The 21,670-nt window shown below is 45.1% G+C and overlaps 1 protein-coding gene across 2 annotated transcripts in view; it reads right to left on the minus strand.

Moving 5' to 3' along the window:
* hectd3 (HECT domain containing 3) overlaps positions 1–21,670 on the minus strand; it is a 68,573-nt gene that overhangs the window by 39,066 nt on the left and 7,837 nt on the right. For both annotated transcript variants that reach the window (XM_072510733.1, XM_072510734.1), the window contains exons 4-8: positions 20,559–20,651; positions 14,934–15,069; positions 7,715–7,830; positions 4,910–5,023; positions 3,487–3,569 (exon numbers count right to left, since the gene is read on the minus strand). In XM_072510733.1, the coding sequence (XP_072366834.1) occupies positions 3,487–3,569; positions 4,910–5,023; positions 7,715–7,830; positions 14,934–15,069; positions 20,559–20,651 (542 nt within the window). The remainder of the gene's footprint in view (positions 1–3,486; positions 3,570–4,909; positions 5,024–7,714; positions 7,831–14,933; positions 15,070–20,558; positions 20,652–21,670) is intronic.

Below are 21,670 nucleotides of genomic sequence, written 5' to 3' on the forward strand. Positions count from 1 at the left end.
CCACATTACTTAAATTCATCGGCTTCAAAAAGATTTAAAGCTCCATCTCTTTTGGAATGTCTTTTTAGTAACCATGGGCTGGATTCTCCGCCCCGCCACTTTTCTGCCCCGACCCGCCGGCGGGATTCTCCGTTACGCCAGCTGATGAATGGGGTTTCCCATTGTGGGGCAGGCCCACGCCGTCGGGAAACCCCTGGGCCGGCAAAACGGAGAATCCCGCCCCATGTGTCCCCGCCATCAAATGAGATATTTGTCTGTGCAATGAATGTGATATTAAGAAATTGCTGCTGTTATAGAGGACTTGCCAACTAATTACAACCAGTCTGCAGTGGTACCACGTATGCAGAATCTCACGGATTTCACAAGAAACCTCCATCCTTGTGCTTTTTTCATGCTGTAATCATAGATCTACCCAGATTAACAATGTGACCTATTCCAAGACGTCGGTCAATGTCACTTTTGAATCAGTTGCCAGAAAGGACAGCAGGGTATCTTTGCCTTTTACTTGTTATATATTCTCCGTTTCTCTGGTACCATGAGGAAGTGAAGCTAATTCAGTCAACACATAGCTCACCATCTCAGTCTGGGAGAAAATCCACCTTGTGTTGCCCTATTATGTATTTTCTTTTATTTATTTTTCTTTTCATGTACTGATTGATCTGCTCGCAGAAAAATACTTTTCACTGTACTTCGGTACACGTGACAATAAACAAATCAAATCAAATCTTACCACTCCTAGAAAGATATTTTTTAAAACCGTTCATTTTTCTTCCTGTTTCTCAGTCCTTTGTTTTGGCATCTTAAATATAGCAAAGTGCAGAACAGTATCTATCAGTGTCCTATCATAAGCAGTCATGTATCTCCTTTACTCTAACTTTTGCTCTCCAATAATTCAGGGAGACACTATGGATGGGATTTTCCAGTCTATCCGTGGCAGGACCAGTTGTGAGTGAGAACAAAAAATTTGCTGATCCAGCCAAATCTCTATTCACTTTCAGCAGCAATAGAAAATCCCAGCCATGAACGAGGACAGAATATTTTGGCCTATATTCTTAACATTAAAAAAAGCCTATGCTACACGAAGTGGTTCGGATGAACTTCAACCCAAGTTCTTGAAAGAAATGGCCAGGGAGATAGTTGCTTTAATTTCCCAAAATTTCCTAGATTTGGGGAAGGTTCCATTAGATTGTAACTCATTTATTCAAAAAGGGAGACAGAAAGCAGCATCCACAGGCCAGTTGGCCTATTTTCTGTCACAGGGAAAATGCTAAAAGCTATTATTAAAATGTCACAGCAGAGCACCTGTGCAAAAATTCAAGACAATCAGGCAGAGTCAACATGGTTTTGTGAAAGGGAGATTACATTTACCTAATTTATTGGTGTTCTTTAAAGGAGTCGTATGCGCTGTGGATAAAAGGGATCTGGTGGTCGTACTGTATGCAGTTTTCCAGAAGGCATTTGATAAGGTGATTACAGAAAATAAAAGCTCATAGTTTAGGCCTATTGATATGTAGCACAGTGGTTAGCACTGTTGCTTCACAGCACCAGGGACCTAGGTTCGATTCCCAGCTTGGGTCACTGTCTGTGTGGAATCTGCACGTTCTCCACATGGCTGCGTGGGTTTCCTTTGGGTGCTCCGGTTTCCTCCTACAAGTCCCGAAAGACATGCTTGTTAGGCGAATTGGAGATTCTGAATTCTCCCTCTGTGTATGCGAACAGGGGCCAGTGTGGCGACTAGGAAATTTTCACAGTAACCTAATTGCAGTGTTAATGTAAGGCTACTTGTGCCATTAATAAAGATTATTATTATTAGATTACTAGCTAACAGGAAACAGTTGGCATAAATAGGTATGTTTCTGGTTGGCAGGCTGTGATGGGTGGTGTGGCATAGGGATCAGTGCAAGAGCCTCAATTTTTTTTACAATTTATATAAATGCCTTGGATGAAGGGGCTAAGGTATGCTTGTAAATTTGCTGATGAGACAAAGATAGGTAGGGAAGTAAGTTATGAAGAGGATGCAAGGAGACTACAAAAGGATATGGATCGGTTAAGTGAGTGGGCAAAGCTGTGGCAAAGCTCTAATTAATTAATTAATTGTCGGCAAATGTGAAATTCTCCATTTTGACAGGAAGAATAAAAAGGAAGGATATCATTTAAGTGGTGTAAAGTCGCAGTGCTCTGAGGCACAGAGGGATCAGGGTGTCCTAGTGCATGAATCACGAAAGGCTAGTATCCAGCTACAGCAAGTAATTAGGAAAGCTAATAGAATGTCATTTATTGTGAGGGGAATTGATTACAAAAGTAGGGAGACTATGCCTCAGTTATACAAGGCATTGGTGAGACCACATATGGAATATAGTGCACAGTATTGGCCTCTTCAAGGAGAGAATTAGGCAGGAATTCTCCGGCTGTTGGGGTTCTCTTTTCCCTCCAGCAGCACAGCGTGGAGCGGCTTCAATGGGAAATCCCATTGACAAACGACAGGAAGAGAACAGCTGCAGCTGGGGGATGAGAATCCAGCCCGTAAATGCATTAGAAGCAGTTCAGAGAAGGTTTACTAGACTAATACCAGCAATGGGTGGTTGTCTTGTGAGGAAAGGTTGGAGGGGTTAGGTTTGCATCCGCTAGAGTTTAGAAGAGTAAGAGGTGACTTAATCAAAATCTTTAAGATTCTGTGGTATTAAGAGGGTGGGTGTGGAGAGCACATTTTCACTTGTTGGAAAGTCTAGGGGTGGGATTTTCTGGCCGTTCCTGTCAGTGCGATCTTTACGTCCCACTAAAAGCGACCCCTCCCAGCAGGTTTCCTGGCTGTGGAGCGGGTGAGCCACACAAAATTCTGTAGACATCGGCGGGACAAGACGATTCCACTGGCTGCCAATGGTGAGCTGTCTCCGCTGCCAGAAAACACGGCACGTGGGGGCTGGAAAATTCAACCTAGAACTAGGGGATGCTGTTTAAAAACAAGGGGCTGCTCAATTAGGACAAGAGACTAGGAGAAATATTTTTCTCTCAAGAGTGTCATGAGTCTTGGGTATGCTCTTCCTCAAACGGCAATGGAAGCAGACAGAGAGTTTTTGAATATTTTTAAGGCAGAGCTGGATGTAGTCTTGATTAACATGGGAGTGAATGGTCATTGGGGACCTGTTCCTAAATCGTATGTTTGCATCATTTTCTTTTTGTCCTTCCTTCCTCACCATCCAACTCAGGCAACACCCCCCTCTCAGATTCCTGACGTGCCATTTAAGTTGAATCCTACTACCAGGCTTCCCTTATGTAACACGGGTTTCTATCGAAAGCTACATACAAACCCACTAATTAAATGCTTTGAATTAAGTCTTAACTGAACAGATCACACTGGCCATTTAACCTTCACTTTAGATATAGTATTTTATTATTTTGTCCCTTTAACCCCTTCATCACGCATTGCACCTGTTTGAGAAGGAAATCAATGTCTCCCTCCTCTCTTCACCAAACTGGAAGACTTACCTACGCATTCGATAATCCGAATTTCAATTATAGGAAGGTGAACCATCATATCCTCCAGAACACACAGGTCACCAACCAAAGTTCTGGAAAAGAACAAAAACATCTCGGGGGTTAAAGAGGTTACACGTCACTAGCTTACTTCTACAATCTCATGAGAGTAAACCAGACAGCTGAAAAGTTCTAAAATGGAAGTTATGTTCTTCAAATTGTTAAGCTGGCCACAAGATTATTTATATGCAAATATTGTAAGTGAGGAAGAATGTGCCAATTCAATTTCTTCATTTAAAATCCATTTTCAAATCCAGTGGTGCCACCCACCACTGGGGAAACGTAAATTTGGAAGCCCCGAACTGATTGGTCAATTTGCTCAAGCACATCTTTAGGGGTAGGTGATAAAGAGCAGAAGGTGTTTTCAAGGCTGGAAAATCTTACAATAAAGGTAAGGCAGGGGAACAGGAAAACACAAAAACACACCCTTATCTGGAAGAGACTAGATCAAAACCTCAGCAATGGCACACATGAACTGGTCATGCGAACAATATAATATTCAAAACACAAGTATAAACATAACTGTATTAGGCTTAACAGATTAAACACAGAAATGAAACAAAATATGTTAAGATTACAGTAGGGCTTTGGATGGGGTCAAATCAATGGGAGAGGGAGTTGGAGTCCGAACTGGAGGATGGGGTGTGGTGCGAGATTCTGCAAGGGGCGAATGCAACATCGTGTGCAAGGTTAGGGCTGATACAGTTGAAGGTGGTGCACAAGGCCCATTTCACCAAATCTAGGATGAGTGGGTGGTTTGTGGTAGTGGAGGTTGAGTACGAGCGGTGTTGAAGGGGCCCGGTCAATCATGTACATATGTACCGGACATGTCCTAGGTTCATAGGGCTTTGGGTCTCCTTATTCAGCATCACGTCAGCAATTCTACAAATTAAGCTGAAGCCCTGTGCCCTCGTGGCCATATTTGGGATGTTGGACCTACAGATTGGGGCACGATGTTCTGGCCTTCGCCTCGCTGATTGTCCATAGATAGGTGTTGATGGGGTGGGGGTCAGCTTCATGCTCAGTGCCTCAGTATGGCTGGGGGATCTTATGGAATTTTTGTACCTCAAAAAAGTTAAGTGCACCGTGAGGGCTCAATTGAGGGGTTTTACCGGAGATGGTGGCAGTTTATTTTGTACTTTAAAGAGTTGGTCATCATTAGCTGCTGGGAGTTGGGGGCAGTTTTTGTTGTTACTTGTTATTGTTTTTGTTATGTATAAAATTGGAAAATTTGAATAAAAATAGTTTTAAAAAACATTACAGCAGAGATTCAGAGGTACTACAAGTGTTTTTATTATAATGGTATTAACCTTTTATTAAAACATGAAATTTGATCAGTGAATGTCATCTGACACGGTTGTCTCCTTATACTTACTCATCAACGGTGAGATCATTCAACTTTTTTAAATTATCGCGATCACCGCCAAACACGTGAATTATTTTTGGCATGTAGTTATCATCTGTTGCATCGACCGAGATAAACAGTTTTCTACAAAAAAAGACACGAGATACATTTAATCAATTATACTAAAAATATCCCTTGGTATTTTACCAGTGCATCAGATGTTTAGGATAACTGAATTACAAAACTGTCTATTTTGTAATTAACCTAAGCTGCACATTCAAATAGAGCCTAATTTGTTTTATTAATTTGGTTAAGTAATTTGATTTCTCTTCCTTCCTTTTCCTCCCAAACCTACATATTTCCTCCAGTTCAGAGACGAGAACACTCAGAGTAGGTGTCTTTCAATTTGTTCACTCCTTCCTCTTACCCTACTGATAGGAGTCCAAGGCAAGGCTTAGATTATGAACACCAAATGATGATCACAGATATAAACCCATTCCCTATCACTTTGTAATGAAAAGCAAAAAAAAAAGAAAAGCTCACTTCTATCCTGTGGCGATCACCCAAGCCGTCTTCCACATTATCTGGAGGTCAAAAATGGACCATTTTCACAGGTACACATTTTCACGGTGTACAAACCTCTAAAAGGAGAAAATGAAACGTGTCCAATATCGCCCTCATTTCAATGGCCATTTCTGCGTGTGGCTTCATCAAGCTGTATGTAGACCCTCAGTACGCAAACACCAAGTATCACTACGTGCTGAGATTCTATCTGCTGCCGGTGCTTCAAAGGATAGGTTTGGCCACACTGCCGCAGTAAGATCCAAGTAGTTGGATCATGCCGTACCACCTACACCTCCTACCCCATGTGGAAATGTTTATGCAGGGAAACACCTTTGATCGCAAGTCCATCAGGCAGTAGTAGACTGCACATAATGTCCTGGAGGCCCCGAGGGAAAATGAGATGGCAGATGATTCCCTGAGTAGACCGTCAAAGTCATCTGATAGAATGCCTCAACCCCAGACGGTCTTGTCACCATATCATAAAAAGGATAAAAAGGTGTGAAAAAGATTTACAAGGATGCCAAGAGCTTACGAGTGACCAAATAGAGAAATTTAAAATTATGCAAGGTTTTGTTTGAGTGGATACAGAGAAAATAAGGGGCGAAGCAAAATGAGAGGTCATTAATATAAGATAAGTCCCAAATAAATAAAATAGGTAGTTCAGAAGAAACCCAAAAAGTGGCAGGAATGTGGAATTCTTCTACAGTGAGTAGTTGAGACAAATAGTATAGATGCATTTAAAAAGGAAGTTAAGGGTTATAAAAGAGGGGCATGGAAGATTCCTGAATGGAGCAGGAACAAAGTCATGGACTAATTGGGCCAAAAGGCATATTTTGCTGCTGTATGTTGCACCATTTAAAGAGGAGAAAAGACAGGAAAATTAAGAACGAAGAAAACAGAGGGAAATGAGGAGAATACCAATTTTCCAGTTGTTAATTATAGAATAACATCTACAAAGGCTGAGGAGTAGCAAACCTACCCTTCCGCTTGACTCACAAACATACGAACAAGGAGTAGGCCATTTGGTCCCTCGCACCTGCTCCACCATTTAATAAGATCATGGTTGCTCGGATAGTAACCTCAAATCCACATCCTGCCCACCCTCAACTACCCATCATGCCCTTGCTTATCAATAAGTCCAACTCTGCCTGAAAATTATTCAAAGTTTCTGCTTCCACAATCTTTTCAGGAAGAGAGAGCTCAAAAGACTCATGACCCTCAGAGAAAAGGTTTCTCCTAATCTCCGTTTTAAATGGGCGACCTCTTGTTTTTAAGCAGTGACGCCTAGTTCTAGATTTGTCCACAAGAGGAAACATTTTCTCCTCATCGACCCCATCAAAACCTCTCGGGATATTCAGTCAAGTTGCCTCTTCCTTTTCTAAACTCTAACACACACTAGCCTAGCCTGTTCATCTTTTCCTCAAGACATTCCGCCCTGTACAACTGAAGCATAACCTCGCTGACTTTTGTATTCCATTCCCCTTGTAATAAATGATAACATTCTATTAACTTCCTTATATACTTGCTGTACCTTTACACTCGCCTTTTATGATTCATGCACTAGGGCACCCAGATCCCTCTGCACCACAAGAGCTCTGCAATCTCTCAACATTTAGATAATATTCTTCTCTTTTATTCTTTCTGACAAAATGGGCAATTTCATCTTTGCTGATTGTGGTGATATGCATCACTGTAAATACACAAGGGGTTAATGTACATACACACCTAGCTATACACTAGAGGGAGCACCAGAGACATGCCACACAGACATTCAACCAATAGGCCAGTAAGACAGGGCACGACCAATGGGCATTCAAGACACACCCAGAGGTGACACTACCACAGGGGGGCATTACACCAACACATACAAAAGGACACAGCACACATGCTCAGTCTCTTTCCAGTGGAGACACTTAGTGAGTACAGACCGGATTGGTTGAAACACATCACACCCACCACGTGGATTGTAGCAGACTGGTTCGTTAGTCTGAGTAGCTGTAGCAGGATTAACAGGTGAGTCGAATCCAAGTAGGAGAATTGTTAATAGTTTAATAAATGTGTTAAAGCTATCTCCAAGTCTGAACATTCCTTTGTCAGAGTGTACATCAAGGAAGCAGCTTATGCTAACAAAAGAGCATGACAAAACACCGACATTATGCACAATTTGCCTACCCCGTTGCACATCTTAGCACATTTCAGACATGAAATAGGTGGAATATAAAGCGTATTGTATAGTGTCATGAGATTAATTTAGCACTTAAATCTTCTTACTTTATTATGGTGCCTTTCTTCATGTACAATCGAATCCAGTGATGGCCCTGATTCCCCTCACTCTCCCAGAAAGTGTCATTGTCTCCATCAGTCAAGCACCATACATTGGCTTCATCCTGTTAGGTATAAAATTGTTGTATGGGGAAAAGCTATTAACAATCAGGGTACATGGATGATGAGGTTCTTCCTTCCAGTCAAAATATTTAAGTTGTCTACTGGCTCTAAAAAATTCACTGCCTTCAAATCACAAAATATACGTTTTTAAGTTTGATTCATGTTTTGGATGCTGTCTTCTATATTGTGTTTGACCATCTTTTCACATTTCAAGATGGAGTTGATCACAGACAGGTTACACTGTACTTAATGCTTAAACAGTGCTTTGTGAAGCAAACAGTTTCTTCAAAGGATGAACGTTGAAGGTTTAATAAAGTAACCGATCAATTTAGCAAGTAGTATACAATGCTCTATCCCTCGCTCTTGTCCAGCCTAGCTACCATTTCCCTATAAATTGTATATCTTCATTGTTTAACTAAATGGTGGAATCATTCTTGCACCATCCTGCTATTCTGGGTATTTATACCTCTTCCCTTGGACTACTCCATCCAAAAGGTCTGGTTTAAGGTAGGCATTTCTGCTTAAATTGCTCATAAATTCTGAACAATTACAGACATCTTCTTTTACAGTGAAGAAAGTTGTGTTCAGAACACTTTAAAGTAACAAAAGATGCTCCAGAGGAGCATTTTAAATACGATACAGTCACTTAAGGATGCAATAGGTCAGATGGTTAAAAGCTTAGTCAGAGGTAGATTTAAGGAGCGATATAAAGGCAGACAACGAAGTGGACAAGTGTTGGGAAGATATTCCAGAGCTTGGGGTGTAGGCAGTTAAAAGGACAGCTATCAACAGTGGGTGATTAAAATCAGTGATGTTCAAGGAGCCAAAATTAGATGAGCACTGATTTTTTTTTTGGAGGGTTATAGGGTTGGAGATGATTACAAAGATAGAAAGGGAACAGGTCATGGAGGAATTTCAAAACAAGGATGAGAATTTTTAAAATGGAGACATTGCTTAAGGGGAGCTTGTGTAGGTCAGTAAGAATTGTGAGATGAGTTAACAGGATTCGGTGCGAGTTAAGACATGGGCAGCATTGGGCCATTTCAAGTTCATAGGGAGTAGAATGTGAGAAGCCAATCAGGAGTGCATTGGAACTATTATGTCTGGAGGAAACAAAAGCATGTATGAGGTTTCAGCAACAGACTGCAGAATCGACTGAAAGGTAGCGCGGCACAACGCCTGCGGTAGATGCCGGGAGATCCCTCATTCGGGATCTACCCTGCTCTACACGCCTCACGAGATCTAACGCAATCTCGCGAGACGTCTAGTGAGCGGGATCAATTTCTATCAAATCTGCATATTAGAGTGAGACTAGCTAGTATCACTCTAATATGCATGCCGAGGCCTAACCAAGGCGTGGGATCTAAACCCCTCACCTTGGAGACCATGGCAAGCACCATTCAGTGCTGGTCTCCACAAACAGGGAGCAGACGAAGCGGCACTCGTGTGCTTCTCCCAGGGGATTGGAGGCCCCCCAGCTGCATGCCCTCTGGTCAGGGTGGTACCCTGGCACTGCTGGTGGCACCTTGGCACTGCCAGCCTGGCACCCTGGCTAATCTTGCGCTACAGGTCTCTGTCCCCAGTCAGGTAGATCGTGCCCAGAAAAGCTGAGACGGAGCGATGTAAATCAATGCTGTTGAGATGGAAATAGGCGGTCTTAGAGACAGTGCGGATAGCACTGCTGGCTCACAGCAGCAGAGACGCGGGTTCAATTCTGGCCTCGGGTGACTGTCTGTGTGGCGAATGCACTTTCTCCCCTATGTCTGCGTGGGTTTCCTCCCTCAGTCCAAAGATGTGCAGGTTAGGTGGATCGGTCATGCTAAATTGGCCCTTGGTGTCCAAAAGGTTAGGTGGGATGACTGGGTTACAGGGATAGGGTGGAGGCTTGGGTTTAAGTAGGGTGCTCTTTCCAAAGGTCGGTGCAGATTCGATGGGCTGAATGGCCTCCTTCTGCACTGTAAATTCTATGATTTTATGAAACTCACCTCGGGGTCAAATATGACACCATGATTGACTCCAGCCTGATCCATCCTCAAATAGGTGCCATGGAAGCAGAGGCTAAGGAGCAGAGTTCGTGGTGGTGGTTTCAGTCTTCTCAATATTTAATTGGAGGAAATTTCTACGCATTCAGTATTAGAAGTCAGACAAGCACTCTGACAATTTAGTGACAGTGGAGGCATTCAGAAAGGTGGTGGTGATGTAAAGTCAATTGTTACCAATATATATGTGGAAATGGACATTGTGCTTTTGAACACTGGCATCAAGGGTGTAAATGAGAAATAGGAAGGGGCCAAGAATCGATCCTTGGGGGACACGGTGAGTGGTAAGAGAAGTTATTGATCGTGATTTTCCGGCTACAATTCGATATCGAAGAATGGGACCAGGAGAGAGCAATCCCACCCAGCAGACGACAGTGGAGGTGTTGGAGGAGGCAGGTGTGATCAATTGTGGCAAAGGTTGCAGGCAGGTCCAAAAAGGATACTTTACTTTCATCAGACACAGAACATCATTAATGATTTTGATAAGAACTATTTAGATACTGTGACAGTGATAGAAACCTGTTTGCAAGGATTCAAACATGAACTTCTGGGAAAGAATTTGGGAGGCAACAAGACTTTGGAGGGGCAAGAGATTGGAAGAGGGAACACATGTTTGTCAGAGGAGCAAGGTTTTTTTTTGAGAAGTGTAATGTTGGCTGGTTTATGGATAGGGACAAAAGAAGAGAGAGAACCATGTCAACTACTACATGTGCCAGGAAGGACAGTTCGGTCATCAGCAGTTCAGTAGGAATAGAGTTGAGAGAGTAAGGAGATGGAGTCATGGACAAGATGAACCCAGAGAAGGAATGTGTAGAATTAGGAGAGAAACAGGTGTTAGAAAACCAAAGGTAGTTTTAAGGGATTTATAGATGAATGGGTAAATATTAGAAATGAGGTATAGTTTTAGGCAAATTTAATTTCACTGTTTCTGTGCCTGGAAGAGACCTATGGTTAGATTCATGCTGGCAAAGGTCTTTGTATGTGTGGGGGTTGATTTCAATTCCAACTGGGATTCTATTGTGATAGAGAGCTATGGCATGAAGAATTAATTGGACAGCAGAGGTATGCAGGCATTGCTTAGCAACTAGAGGCCCTCGTAAAGGTGAAAAAAAAAGCTTTCCTTTGTCCTTATTTTTTTTTTTTTATAAACTGAAAGCCAGAGAAGTTGCAAATCAACAGCCGGAGAGGAAACATCTCTCGGCTCTACTCGACGGAAGAGAAGCTGTACAATGAAGCAATGTGCAAGAAAGCAAGCTCCGGGAGAATCTAAATGGTGGTTGGTTCTAGAAACCTGTAAATAGAACAGGATACTGTTCATCAGCACCGCAGACAAAGTTGAGAAGGAATCGGCTGATGAGAAGCTAAATTTCTAAAATAATCCTAATGGTTCATAAAGTAATCCTAAAGTTCGGAATGTCTTACTATGTCTATGAAACAATTGGAAAGATAGTATTGTCTGATTATCAATGTCTGTGTAACAGTGGAAGTCGGCTGAGACAAAGAAATCCTGGAGTGGATTCACTGGTCAACGTGGTGTGGAGGCACTGTTCACAAGAATCTTTTGGAAAAGGTGGACTGGAATTTGGCATGCAAACCGCTAATCAAAAGCATGATTATGAGAGAAGATTTTAAAGCATGTTTTGGGGATTAGTTTGGAAACTCTTTTGTGACAATCATCTGGGGGATTCTGAGGAGGCATCCACAGGCCTTCACTTTGGATTTCAAAGAGGAGTGCGTATTTGACTACTGGCATCTGGTGTGCATCAAAGAGACTTTCTGTGTTAATGAGACCATTGTAGCTTTAAATGTATTTTATCACCCGTATTAATATAGAATATAGAACATACAGTGCAGAAGGAGGCCATTCAGCCCATCGAGTCTGCACCAACCCACTTAAGCCCTCATTTCCACCCTATCCCCTTAACCCAATAACCCCTCCTAACCTTTTTGGTCATTAAGGGGAATTTATCATGGCTAATCCACCTAACCTGCACGTCTTTGGACTGTGGAGGAAACCGGAGCACCCGGAGGAAACCCACGCAGACACGGGGAGAACGTGCAGACTCCGCACAGACAGTGACCCAGCCGGGAATTGAACCTGGGACCCTGGCGCTGTGAAGCCACAGTGCTATCCACTTGAGCTACCGTGCTGGGATTAAAAATAAAAGTTATGGTCTTTTGAACCAGGATTTAATACAATAGCTTACAGTACAGAAATGAAGCTGTGGTTATCTTTGCATTCCAGGATGATCTTGGAATAGCAAGCAGTTTTCAAAGACAAGATGAGGACCACTGGCGCTTTATGTGACCCAGCAGTGAATGACTAGACTAGTTGTTTGCCATATCCATTGGCCTTAAGGGAGAGGAGGTGAAAGCCATACTGAGGAACAACCAGAGAGAGAATACTGGTTTTAATGAGGATGACTGCATTGAGGGTGAAGGTGGGGCTGTCATTGAAGAGGTCAGCAGCTGCAGAAATGCTGTGGTGAATGAAGGGCCAAAGGTTAAACAATCTGGATTTGAGTGTGCAGTTGCAAGTAAATTGGGGGAATGCTTTTCAGAGATGTATACAGAAGGAAGTAAGGTTTGGGGGTAGGTAGCTGTGTGCGAATAGAGAGCAATACATGGAAGTGATCAGAGATGGCCTATTCTATGATCGATACCATGGGAGTAGTGTGATCACATGAGATTGCAAGGTTAAGGGACTGACAAAAGATGTGGGTTGGGGAGTTTACATGGAGGAAGAAATTAAGGGAGGATAGTAACATACAAACATATGAATTAGGAGCAGGGATAGGCCATTCAACCCTTCTTGCCTCAAGTCCAATTTCCTGTCTACCTTTTGACTCTCGATAATCAAAAATCCATCTAACCCAGCCATAAAAATATTCAATAACTCTGCCTGCTCTGCTCCCAGGGAAGATAATTCCTCAAACTAACGACCCGCACAGAAAAATAACAATCTCCTCATTTCCGTCTTAAATGGGAGGCCCCTTATTTTTAAACTATACCCCCTGGTTTAGTCTCTCGCGTGAGGGAAGAACATCCCCTGAGCATCTACACTGTTAAGTCCCCTCAGAATCTTATCTGTATCAATGAGGCAGAGAGGAGAGAACATGATGAATGGAAATGGTGAGCGAAATCACCTAGGATGGAGATGTTGCTCACTGCCAAGGCTGAGGGAGGCAAGCAACAACAGTAGCTCATTGAGAAAATTGGTTGGGTGAGAGCGAATGAGGCTCCTATGCAAGGGTCCTTTTGTTGTTTCTTTGTTTCCCATTTCTTTTATTTTGCCATTATCATGGATGTTTAATGGACATATAACCAAGTCGAGCAGGGGGAGTGAGGATTTCAAAAGTTACTAAATAGTACACTGTGCTAGCTTTTGAACAAGAGCTCCAGACCTTTTGGCATCCGTGAGATCAGAGGGATTCAGTTCGATTGGTTGGCTGGTGACTAATAAATTGGCAAAAAGACGTATTCTACCCGGCAATGTCCTCCCTGAGTGGGATGGTTTTCAGAGAACCAAGGGAAGGACAGTCAGATCCTGGACGCTCAGAGAAGAAACTGTGAGTGCCTGTCTCTCTCTCTCTCTCCCCAGAAAAGCTGCATAGCTGCTGGGATTTTTGAATCGACAGAGGAACCTGGATGAATCTACAGTGAAAACCATTACAGACCGAAAGCAAAAATCTCAAACTGAAAGCCTAGATGAAAGGAAGCTGTGATAGAAGACCACCATCTGAAACAAAGTTTTTTAATCTTATACTTTCATCATTATTTTTACATCACTCTTTTTCCACTGTTTGTCTGTCTCATGTGTATGAGTGTGTGTGTACATACAGAAGGTGGAGGTAAGTTAAAGAGGGGGGGGGGGGGGTAGGAATTATACAATAGTATTTGTTGTATATTTGATTATAGTTATTGTTAATAAAAATTAATTGTGTTTAAATTTATAAACCTGGTGACTGTACAGTAAGAAGTCTCACAACACCAGATTAAAGTCAAAAAGGTTTATTTGAAATCACAAGCCTTCAGAGCTTGTGATTTCAAACAAACCTGTTGGACTTTAGTCTGGTATTGTGAGACTTCTTACTGTGCCCTCCCGCATTCAGTGGCGGCATCTCCACATCCTGGCAACATTAGTTACTGGGCAGCCAAGAGCCAAAGACTTCTGGTGTTTTTCTGAGAATTATTTGTTAATTTCATTTATGTTGCGACTCTGGGTCAAGTGGGGCTGGAATTGATTACGCACCAACCCATGACATAATAATAAACATTATTATTGTCACAAGTATGCTTACACTAACACTGCAATGAAGTTTCTGTGAAAAGTCCCTAGTCATCACACTACAGCGCCTACTCGGGTACACTGAGGGAGAATTCAAAATGTCCAATTCACCGAATAAGCACGTCTTTCGGGACTTGTGGGAGGAAACCGGAGCACCCGGAGGAAACCAGAGCAGACATAGGGAGAACGTGCAGACTCCGCACAGACAGTGATCCAAGCCAGGAATCGAACCTGGGACCCTAGTGCTGTTAAACAACAGTGTTAACCACTGTGCTACCATGCCGCCCCTAAATGAAAGCTGAGGGGGTGGAATAAGATGATTTGCTCAAAGGAGGAGGAAGTAGCAAAGCAGTGGTGGGGCCAAACCAAGGTGGAATTTGATGATAAGAGTCATACCATCATTACGATGATCTAGACAAGGGAAATTGTGAAAGATATGGCCAGGCGGGGCAGATTCAGTTAGGAGGTAGGTCACTAAACATTATTTTAACTAAAGAATTTTGTAACTAAAGATTCAGTTAGGAGGTAGGTCACTAAACAGTATTTTAACTAAATAATTCAGTGAGGAGACTATAGACTTAAAAGTAAACCAATTCAGGGAATTTTAAATACTTTTTAAAAGTCTGTAAAAGCCAGTATTCAGATTCATCAATGTAAATATTATACCAGGGAAACAACATGGCATATCAGTCTCTTTATAAAGTCTCCTTGTGTAAAGCAATGTGGGAAAAGCTAATTTCTATTGGTGCCATACTATATTACTTGGAGACAAACTTACCGAGAAAGAAGAAGCATCTATGCTGTCGACTAGATGTTTGACACTGCCTAAGTTCTCATCTTCCTTCCCTATGCGGTCATAGAAGTAGTGCACCAAGTCTTCATCACACTCAAATGTCCAAGTGGGAGGAACATACCTGTATCCAGTAATACAATTAGAACGTCAGGATAACCAGTTCTCATACTACAAGACCTTCCTACAAAACAAAGCATATGTGGGTGCTTTGCATAGTGAGCTTCCAATCTCATCAGTGCAACTGTAGGTACAGAGCAAGATGCCAGCCATTTACAGAAAAAATAACGATATCAAAAGAATTCTGAGCTGCTCTCATGAGCCTTCTAGTAAGAATGAGAAAGACTTGTGCCAGACACTCCTTTTTCTCCGAGATGGTATGTGACATTAGCAGAGGTAAGGGAAAAAGGGAAACACGAAAAGATAACTTGGGGGGGGTTATTCTAAACAAACCACCAAATCCTCTTTTTTTCTGCAACCACCTGGCCTCCTCTGCAAAAGTGTAATACAGAGTCCTTTTGTACTACTTTTTACATGCTCCCTCATTTTGTGAAAGACGTGTGATATCTAGCAGAGCTAAATAATCGCCATCACATGAGTTCTGTTGCGTGGCATTTGGTTAGGTCACAAGTAGTCAGCGTGCAATGAAAATGATAAATGGACTTCCAGTTGCGGCCATGCCTAGGTAGGTCGCATGTTCAGCACCTCCCATCGGGAACGGACCTTTGGGCTCTCTAGAGGGGCCCCAACGGTAATTGTTCGACGGCTTCCAGTGTGGGAAGGTGACAGCAAGGTCCCCCCGACATTATATGGATTGGACCAGGAGTGGAGCGGTGAAAAAAGTGATCTTGGAGCAGCGAAAAATGCGAGGGAGACAAAACAAGATGGCGGCGGGTGGAGACCAAGCAGCATGGGCGCAGTGGTCGCAGGAGCAGCAGGGGTTTCTTAAACGCTGCTTTGAGGAGCTGAAAACCGAAATGCTGGCACCAATGAAGGCGGCGATTGAGAAGCTAGTGGAGACCCAGAAGGTCCAAGGGGCGGCGATCCGGGAGGTGCGGCAAAAAGCCTCAGAGAACGAGGACGAGATCTTGGGCCTGGCGGTGAAGGTGGAGGCGCACGAGGAGCTGCACAAGAGGTGAGCGGAAAGATTTGAGGACCTGGAGAATAGGTCGAGGAGGAAGAATATTCGGATTCTGGGTCTCCCGGAAGGAGTGGAGGGGCCTGATGCTGGGGCATATGTGAGCACGATGCTCAATTCGCTGATGGGCGCGGGAGCCTTCCCGAGGCCTCTGGAGCTAGATGGGGCTCACCCGGTCCTAGCAAGGAGACCCAAGGCTAACAAGCCGCCAAGGGCTGTAGTGGTGAGGTTTCACCGCTTTATGGACAGAGATTGTGTCCTGAGATGGGCCAAGAAGGAGCGAAGCAGCAGGTGGGAGAACACGGAGATCCGAATCTACCAGGACTGGAGTGCAGAGGTGGCTAAGAAGAGAGCTGGTTTCAATCAGGCTATGGCAGTGCTCCATCAAAAGGGGGTGATATTCGCTATGCTGCAGCCAGCGCGATTGTGGGTCATGTTTCAGGATTGGCACCACTATTTCGAAACGCCTGATGAGGCATGGAGCTTTATACGGACTGAAAAGTTGGACTCAAATTGAGGGTTTGTTGTGGGGGGATGTCTACTGTGTATATGGTGTTTATTACGTTTAGGGAATGTTCCTTTGGTTTGGGTGCTGGATGGGGATGGGTGAAGGGATTTGATGGGGAGACTGTGGGAGAGTGTGGGCGTCGGTGTTGGAGGGGCAGACCCCCATGAAGGAAGTGGAGGCCTGGGGATGGGGAATTGGGGTAAGGCCGCAAAAGGAGGTGCGCCAGAGGGGGCGGGGCCGGCTCAGGAAAGCGCGGGCTTTTTCCCGTGCTAGGGAAGGATGGGGGTGGGGGCCGGGGGATGGGCGGTGCTGGAGAGGAGCGCACACTGACTGCCAAGGAGGGGGGATTCTCACACTGGGGGGGGGGGTCGATGGAATGGCGGGAGAGGCCGGGGTCAGCAGGAGTCAGCTGACTTACGGGAGTGTTATGGGGGGAGCAAAAGGGCTAGATGTGGATCTAGCGGGGGGGCGGGGGGGGAGGGGGGGGGTATAGGGTTGCTGCTGCATTGGCCAAAGGGGAGCTGGAAGTAGGAGAGGTGGTCGGGGCGGGGGTCCGCCGTCTGGGGGACTGGAGGGTGCGGGAGGCGCAGGCACGTGGCTCGCCTAGTGGGTCGGATTCCGGACCTGGAAGTAGGAAGCTTGATAATGGCGGGGGATTTCAACACGGTGCTGGACCCAGCACTTGATCGCTGGACTACTCAGGGAGCGGAGGAACCTCCAGACGGAGTTCGACCTGTTGACCACAGGGAAAGCAGAGGCACAGTGGAGGAAAGCGCAGGGGGCGACGTATGAGTATGGGGAGAAGGCGAGTCGGATGCTGGCACACCAGCTTTGTAAGAGGGAGGCAGCGAGGGAGATAGGTGGAGTTAAGGATAGCGGGGGGGGAATACGGTGCGGAGTGCAGTGAGAATAAACAAGGTATTTAGGGACTTTTATGGGGATCTGTACGGATCTGAGCCCCCAGCGGGGGAAGAGGGGATGCGACGATTTTTGGATCAGCTGAGGTTCCCGAGGGTGGAGGAGCAGGAGGTGGCTGGTTTAGGGGTGCCAATTGGGCTGGAGGAGCTGGTTAAAGGATTGAGGAGCATGCAGGCGGGGAAGGCCCCGGGGCCAGATGGATTCCCGGTCGAGTTTTACAGGAAATACGTGGACCTGCTAGGCCCGTTGCTGGTGAGGACTTTCAATAAGGCAAGGGAGGGGGGGGACCTTGCCCCCGCAATGTCCGGGGCGCTGATCTCTCTGATCCTGAAGCGGGACAAGGACCCACTGCAATGTGGGTCATATAGACCGATCTCGCTCCTCAATGTGGATGCTAAGTTGCTGGCAAAAGTGCTGGCTACGAGAATTGAGGTCTGTGTCCCGGGGATGATTCATGAGGACCAGACGGGATTTGTAAAGGGCAGGCAACTAAACACTAATGTGCGGAGGCTCCTCAATGTGATTATGATGCCGATGGTGGAGGGAGAAGCGGAGGTAGTGGCAGCTATGGACGCGGAGAAGGCCTTCGACCAGGTGGAGCGGGAGTATCTTTGGGAAGTGCTGCGGAGGTTTGGGTTCGGGGAGGGGTTCATCAGCTGGGTCAGGTTGCTATATAGAGCCCCGGTGGCGAGTGTGGCTACGAATCGGCGGAGGTCGGAGTACTTTTGGCTGTACCGAGGGACGAGGCAGGGGTGCCCCCTGTCCTCCTTGTTGTTTGCATTGGCAATTGAGCCTCTGGCCATGGCACTAAGGGACTCCAGGAAATGGAGGGGACTGGTCCGAGGGTGAGAGGAACATCAGGTGTCGCTGTATGCGGATGACCTGTTGCTGTATGTGGCAGATCTAGTGGAGGGGATGGCGGAGGTCATGTGGATCCTAAGGGAGTTTGGGGACTTCTCGGGGTATAAGCTCAATGTAGGGAAAAGTGAGCTCTTTGTGGTGCATCCAGGGAACCAGGGAAAGGGGATAGACGACCTGCTGTTGAAGAGGGCAGAAAGGAGCTTTTGGTACTTAGGGATCCAGGTGGCTGGGAGTTGGGGGGCCCTGCACAAGCTCAACTTGACGCGGTTGGTGGAGCAGATGGAGGAGGATTTCAAAAGATGGGATGTGCTGCCACTCTCGCTAGCGGGCAGGGTGCAGTCGGTTAAAATGATGGTCCTCCCGAGGTTTCTCTTTGTGTTTCAGTGCCTTCCCATTATGATTCCCAAGGCCTTTTTCAAACAGGTAGGTAGGAGCATCATGGGTTTTGTGTGGGCAAATAAGACCCCGAGGGTAAAGAGGGTGTTTCTGGAGCATAGTAGGGACAGGGAGGGCCGGCTCTGCCGAATGTGTGGCTATTATTGGGCTGCCAATGTGGCGCTGATCCGTAAATGGGTAATGGAGGGAGACGGAGTGGCGTGGAAGAGGTTGGAGATGGCATCCTGTGTGGGCACGAGCCTGAGGGCGCTGGCGACGGCACCGCTGCCGCTCTCGCCGTCAAGGTACACCACGAGTCCGGTGGTGGCGGCGGCGTTGAAGATCTGGGGGCAGTGGAGACGACACAGGGGCGAGGTGGGAGCCTCGGTTTGGTCCCCGATTCGGGAGAACCATCGGTTCGTCCCGGGAAGGATGGATGGGGGATTTCAGAGCTGGCATCGGGCAGGGATTAGAAGAATGGGGGACCTGTTTATAGATGGGACGTTTGTGAGCCTAGGGGCGCTGGAGGAGAAGTTTGGGTTACCCCCGGGAAATGCTTTCAGGTATATGCAAGTGAGGGCGTTTGTGAGGCGGCAGGTGAGGGAATTCCCGCTGCTCCCGGCACAGGGGACTCAGGACAGGGTGATTTCAGGTGTATGGGTTGGAGAAGGCAGGGTTTCGGCGATTTACCAGGAGCTGAAAGAAGAGGCGGCGGCCTCGGTAGAGGAATTAAAGGGCAAGTGGGAGGAGGAGCTTGGGGAGGAGGTAGATGAGGGTCTGTGGGCTGATGCCCTGAGAAGGGTTAATTCTTCCTCCTCTTGCGCCAAGCTCAGCCTAATACAATTCAAGGTTACTCACAGAGCGCATATGACAGGGGTGAGGTTGAGTAGGTTCTTTGGGGTGGAGGATAGATGTGGGAGGTGCTCGGGAAGCCCAGCGAATCACGTCCACATGTTCTGGTCGTGCCCGGCACTGGATGGGTTTTGGAGCGGTTTCGCGAGGACTATGTCCAAGGTGGTGAAAGTCCAGGTCAAGCCGAGTTGGGGGTTGGCACTATTTGGGGGTAACGGACGAGCCGGGAGTGCAGGAGCCGAAAGAGGCCGGTATCCTGGCATTTGCGTCCCTGGTAGCCCGGCGGAGGATCTTGCGACTATGGAAGGACGCAAAGCCCCCAAGTGTGGAAGCATGGATAAATGACATGGCAGGGTTCATTAAGCTGGAGAGGATAAAGTTTGCCTTACAAGGGTCTGTGCAGGGGTTCTTCAGGCGGTGGCAACCGTTCCTAGACTAACTTGCGGAGTGTTAGGAGGAGGTCAGCAGCAGCAACCCAAGGGTGGGGGGCGGGGTCTTCCCTATGGGTACCTTTGAATGTCATATGGGGGGGTTACTGTATATGGGGGAAACCCAATGTATAAGTTTTGTATAATTTTTGACTGTTGTGTTTGTGTTTCTTTTTGTTATGGGGGGGGGGGGGGGGTTTGATAAAAATTTTGTTGGAAAATTTGAATAAACATATTTAAAAAAAAAAGAAAATGATAAACGTTCAACTGAACTGAAGGAGGTTTTAACTTTCAGTGTAAATTTGCTTTTCTTTTTTTAAAAGAATTTTTTTTTTCTAAAGCTGTATTTTCTCATCTTTTTCAGGGGTTGTCACAATTATCAACAGGTGTACTTCAGTGCTCAGAATACTCCTTCCCTATGTTAGAATCATAGTTCAGATCTTCATTCCACCATGCTACACAAAAATATATATATTTTTTTAAAAAAGGGTTACTCAGTGGGACACAAGTAAACACAAAAACGACATTCTTACCTTAGCTTTTGCACTGCAGCATCATCCCTGTCAGCCACCTTGGGTTTTGCACCCAGATATAATGTATATTGTGCATCAACCACCTGCTCCCATCTAAAGCAGGGACAAAAATCTTTTCAGAATAGCTGTAGTAAAAACTTTAATGGCAGTGATAATAAAAATAAATCATTGTGTCACAGGCTATTGGGGTGGCAGATTTAATTACACGAGTAATTGCTTAGCAATTGTTTTGGGTTGAACTTTGTTAAAAAAAATCCAAGCCTTCACATTAATTGTTCCCATTTGATTCAATTTTGTTATTAAATTGGTTAAAAACAATTATTTTTGCAAGATGAACAATGTACAAGTTTGGATTGAATACAAGTTTGCATGCCAACATACAAATAGGATATCTGACTGAATTGAGTAAGCCTTTCTTAATTTATCAAAGAAGAAATGTAGTTCATGCACTAACAATTATTTATTAACACGAAGCTGATTATCTAAACTGCCTCCTCTATCCTCTGGCAGGAGCTTGTTAACTTCTTTGTGACTAAGTTTAGGACGATCTGTTCAGCTGCCTCTGCTGCATTCCTTCCCTCCCTTAGTCCACCAAGCCAAACCTCCCACAATGATCCCTCTCCCCCACCCCTTTCCATGAACTAACTGGCTTCTCTTCTATCTCCTCCGCTCAGGTCCTCTCAAAGCTTATCTTATCCATGGAAACCAACTCCAGCACTCTTGCGCCTAGCCCAAGTAAGCTACTGCCCATACAACTTTGCTTCTTAATCTCCATGCTAGTTATATTGTAAACAGTTCCCTCTGCTCTGGTACTCTCCCCACTCCTTTCAAATTTGCAGTCATCCACCCTGTCCCTTCAAAAATAACACCTGTGAACATCTGTCCTTGCAAATGTGTACTTTTCAAAAGTAGAGAGAGAAGGCATTGATGTGGGTTTGAAAGGGAGAGGGGTAGTACCCTCAGAGATTTTGAGAACGAATGCAATTCGTAGCCAAGGATCAACACATCATTGTCACCGTTTGCAGATTTCCTGCCCTCAAAGCATATTGAAAACATTTTATACATAAAAAGAGGGGATGTTGCAGAATTAAGTATTCATTCTTTATGAACAG

This window comes from Scyliorhinus torazame, chromosome 7 (genome assembly GCF_047496885.1).
Source record: "Scyliorhinus torazame isolate Kashiwa2021f chromosome 7, sScyTor2.1, whole genome shotgun sequence".
NCBI lineage: Eukaryota > Metazoa > Chordata > Chondrichthyes > Carcharhiniformes > Scyliorhinidae > Scyliorhinus > Scyliorhinus torazame.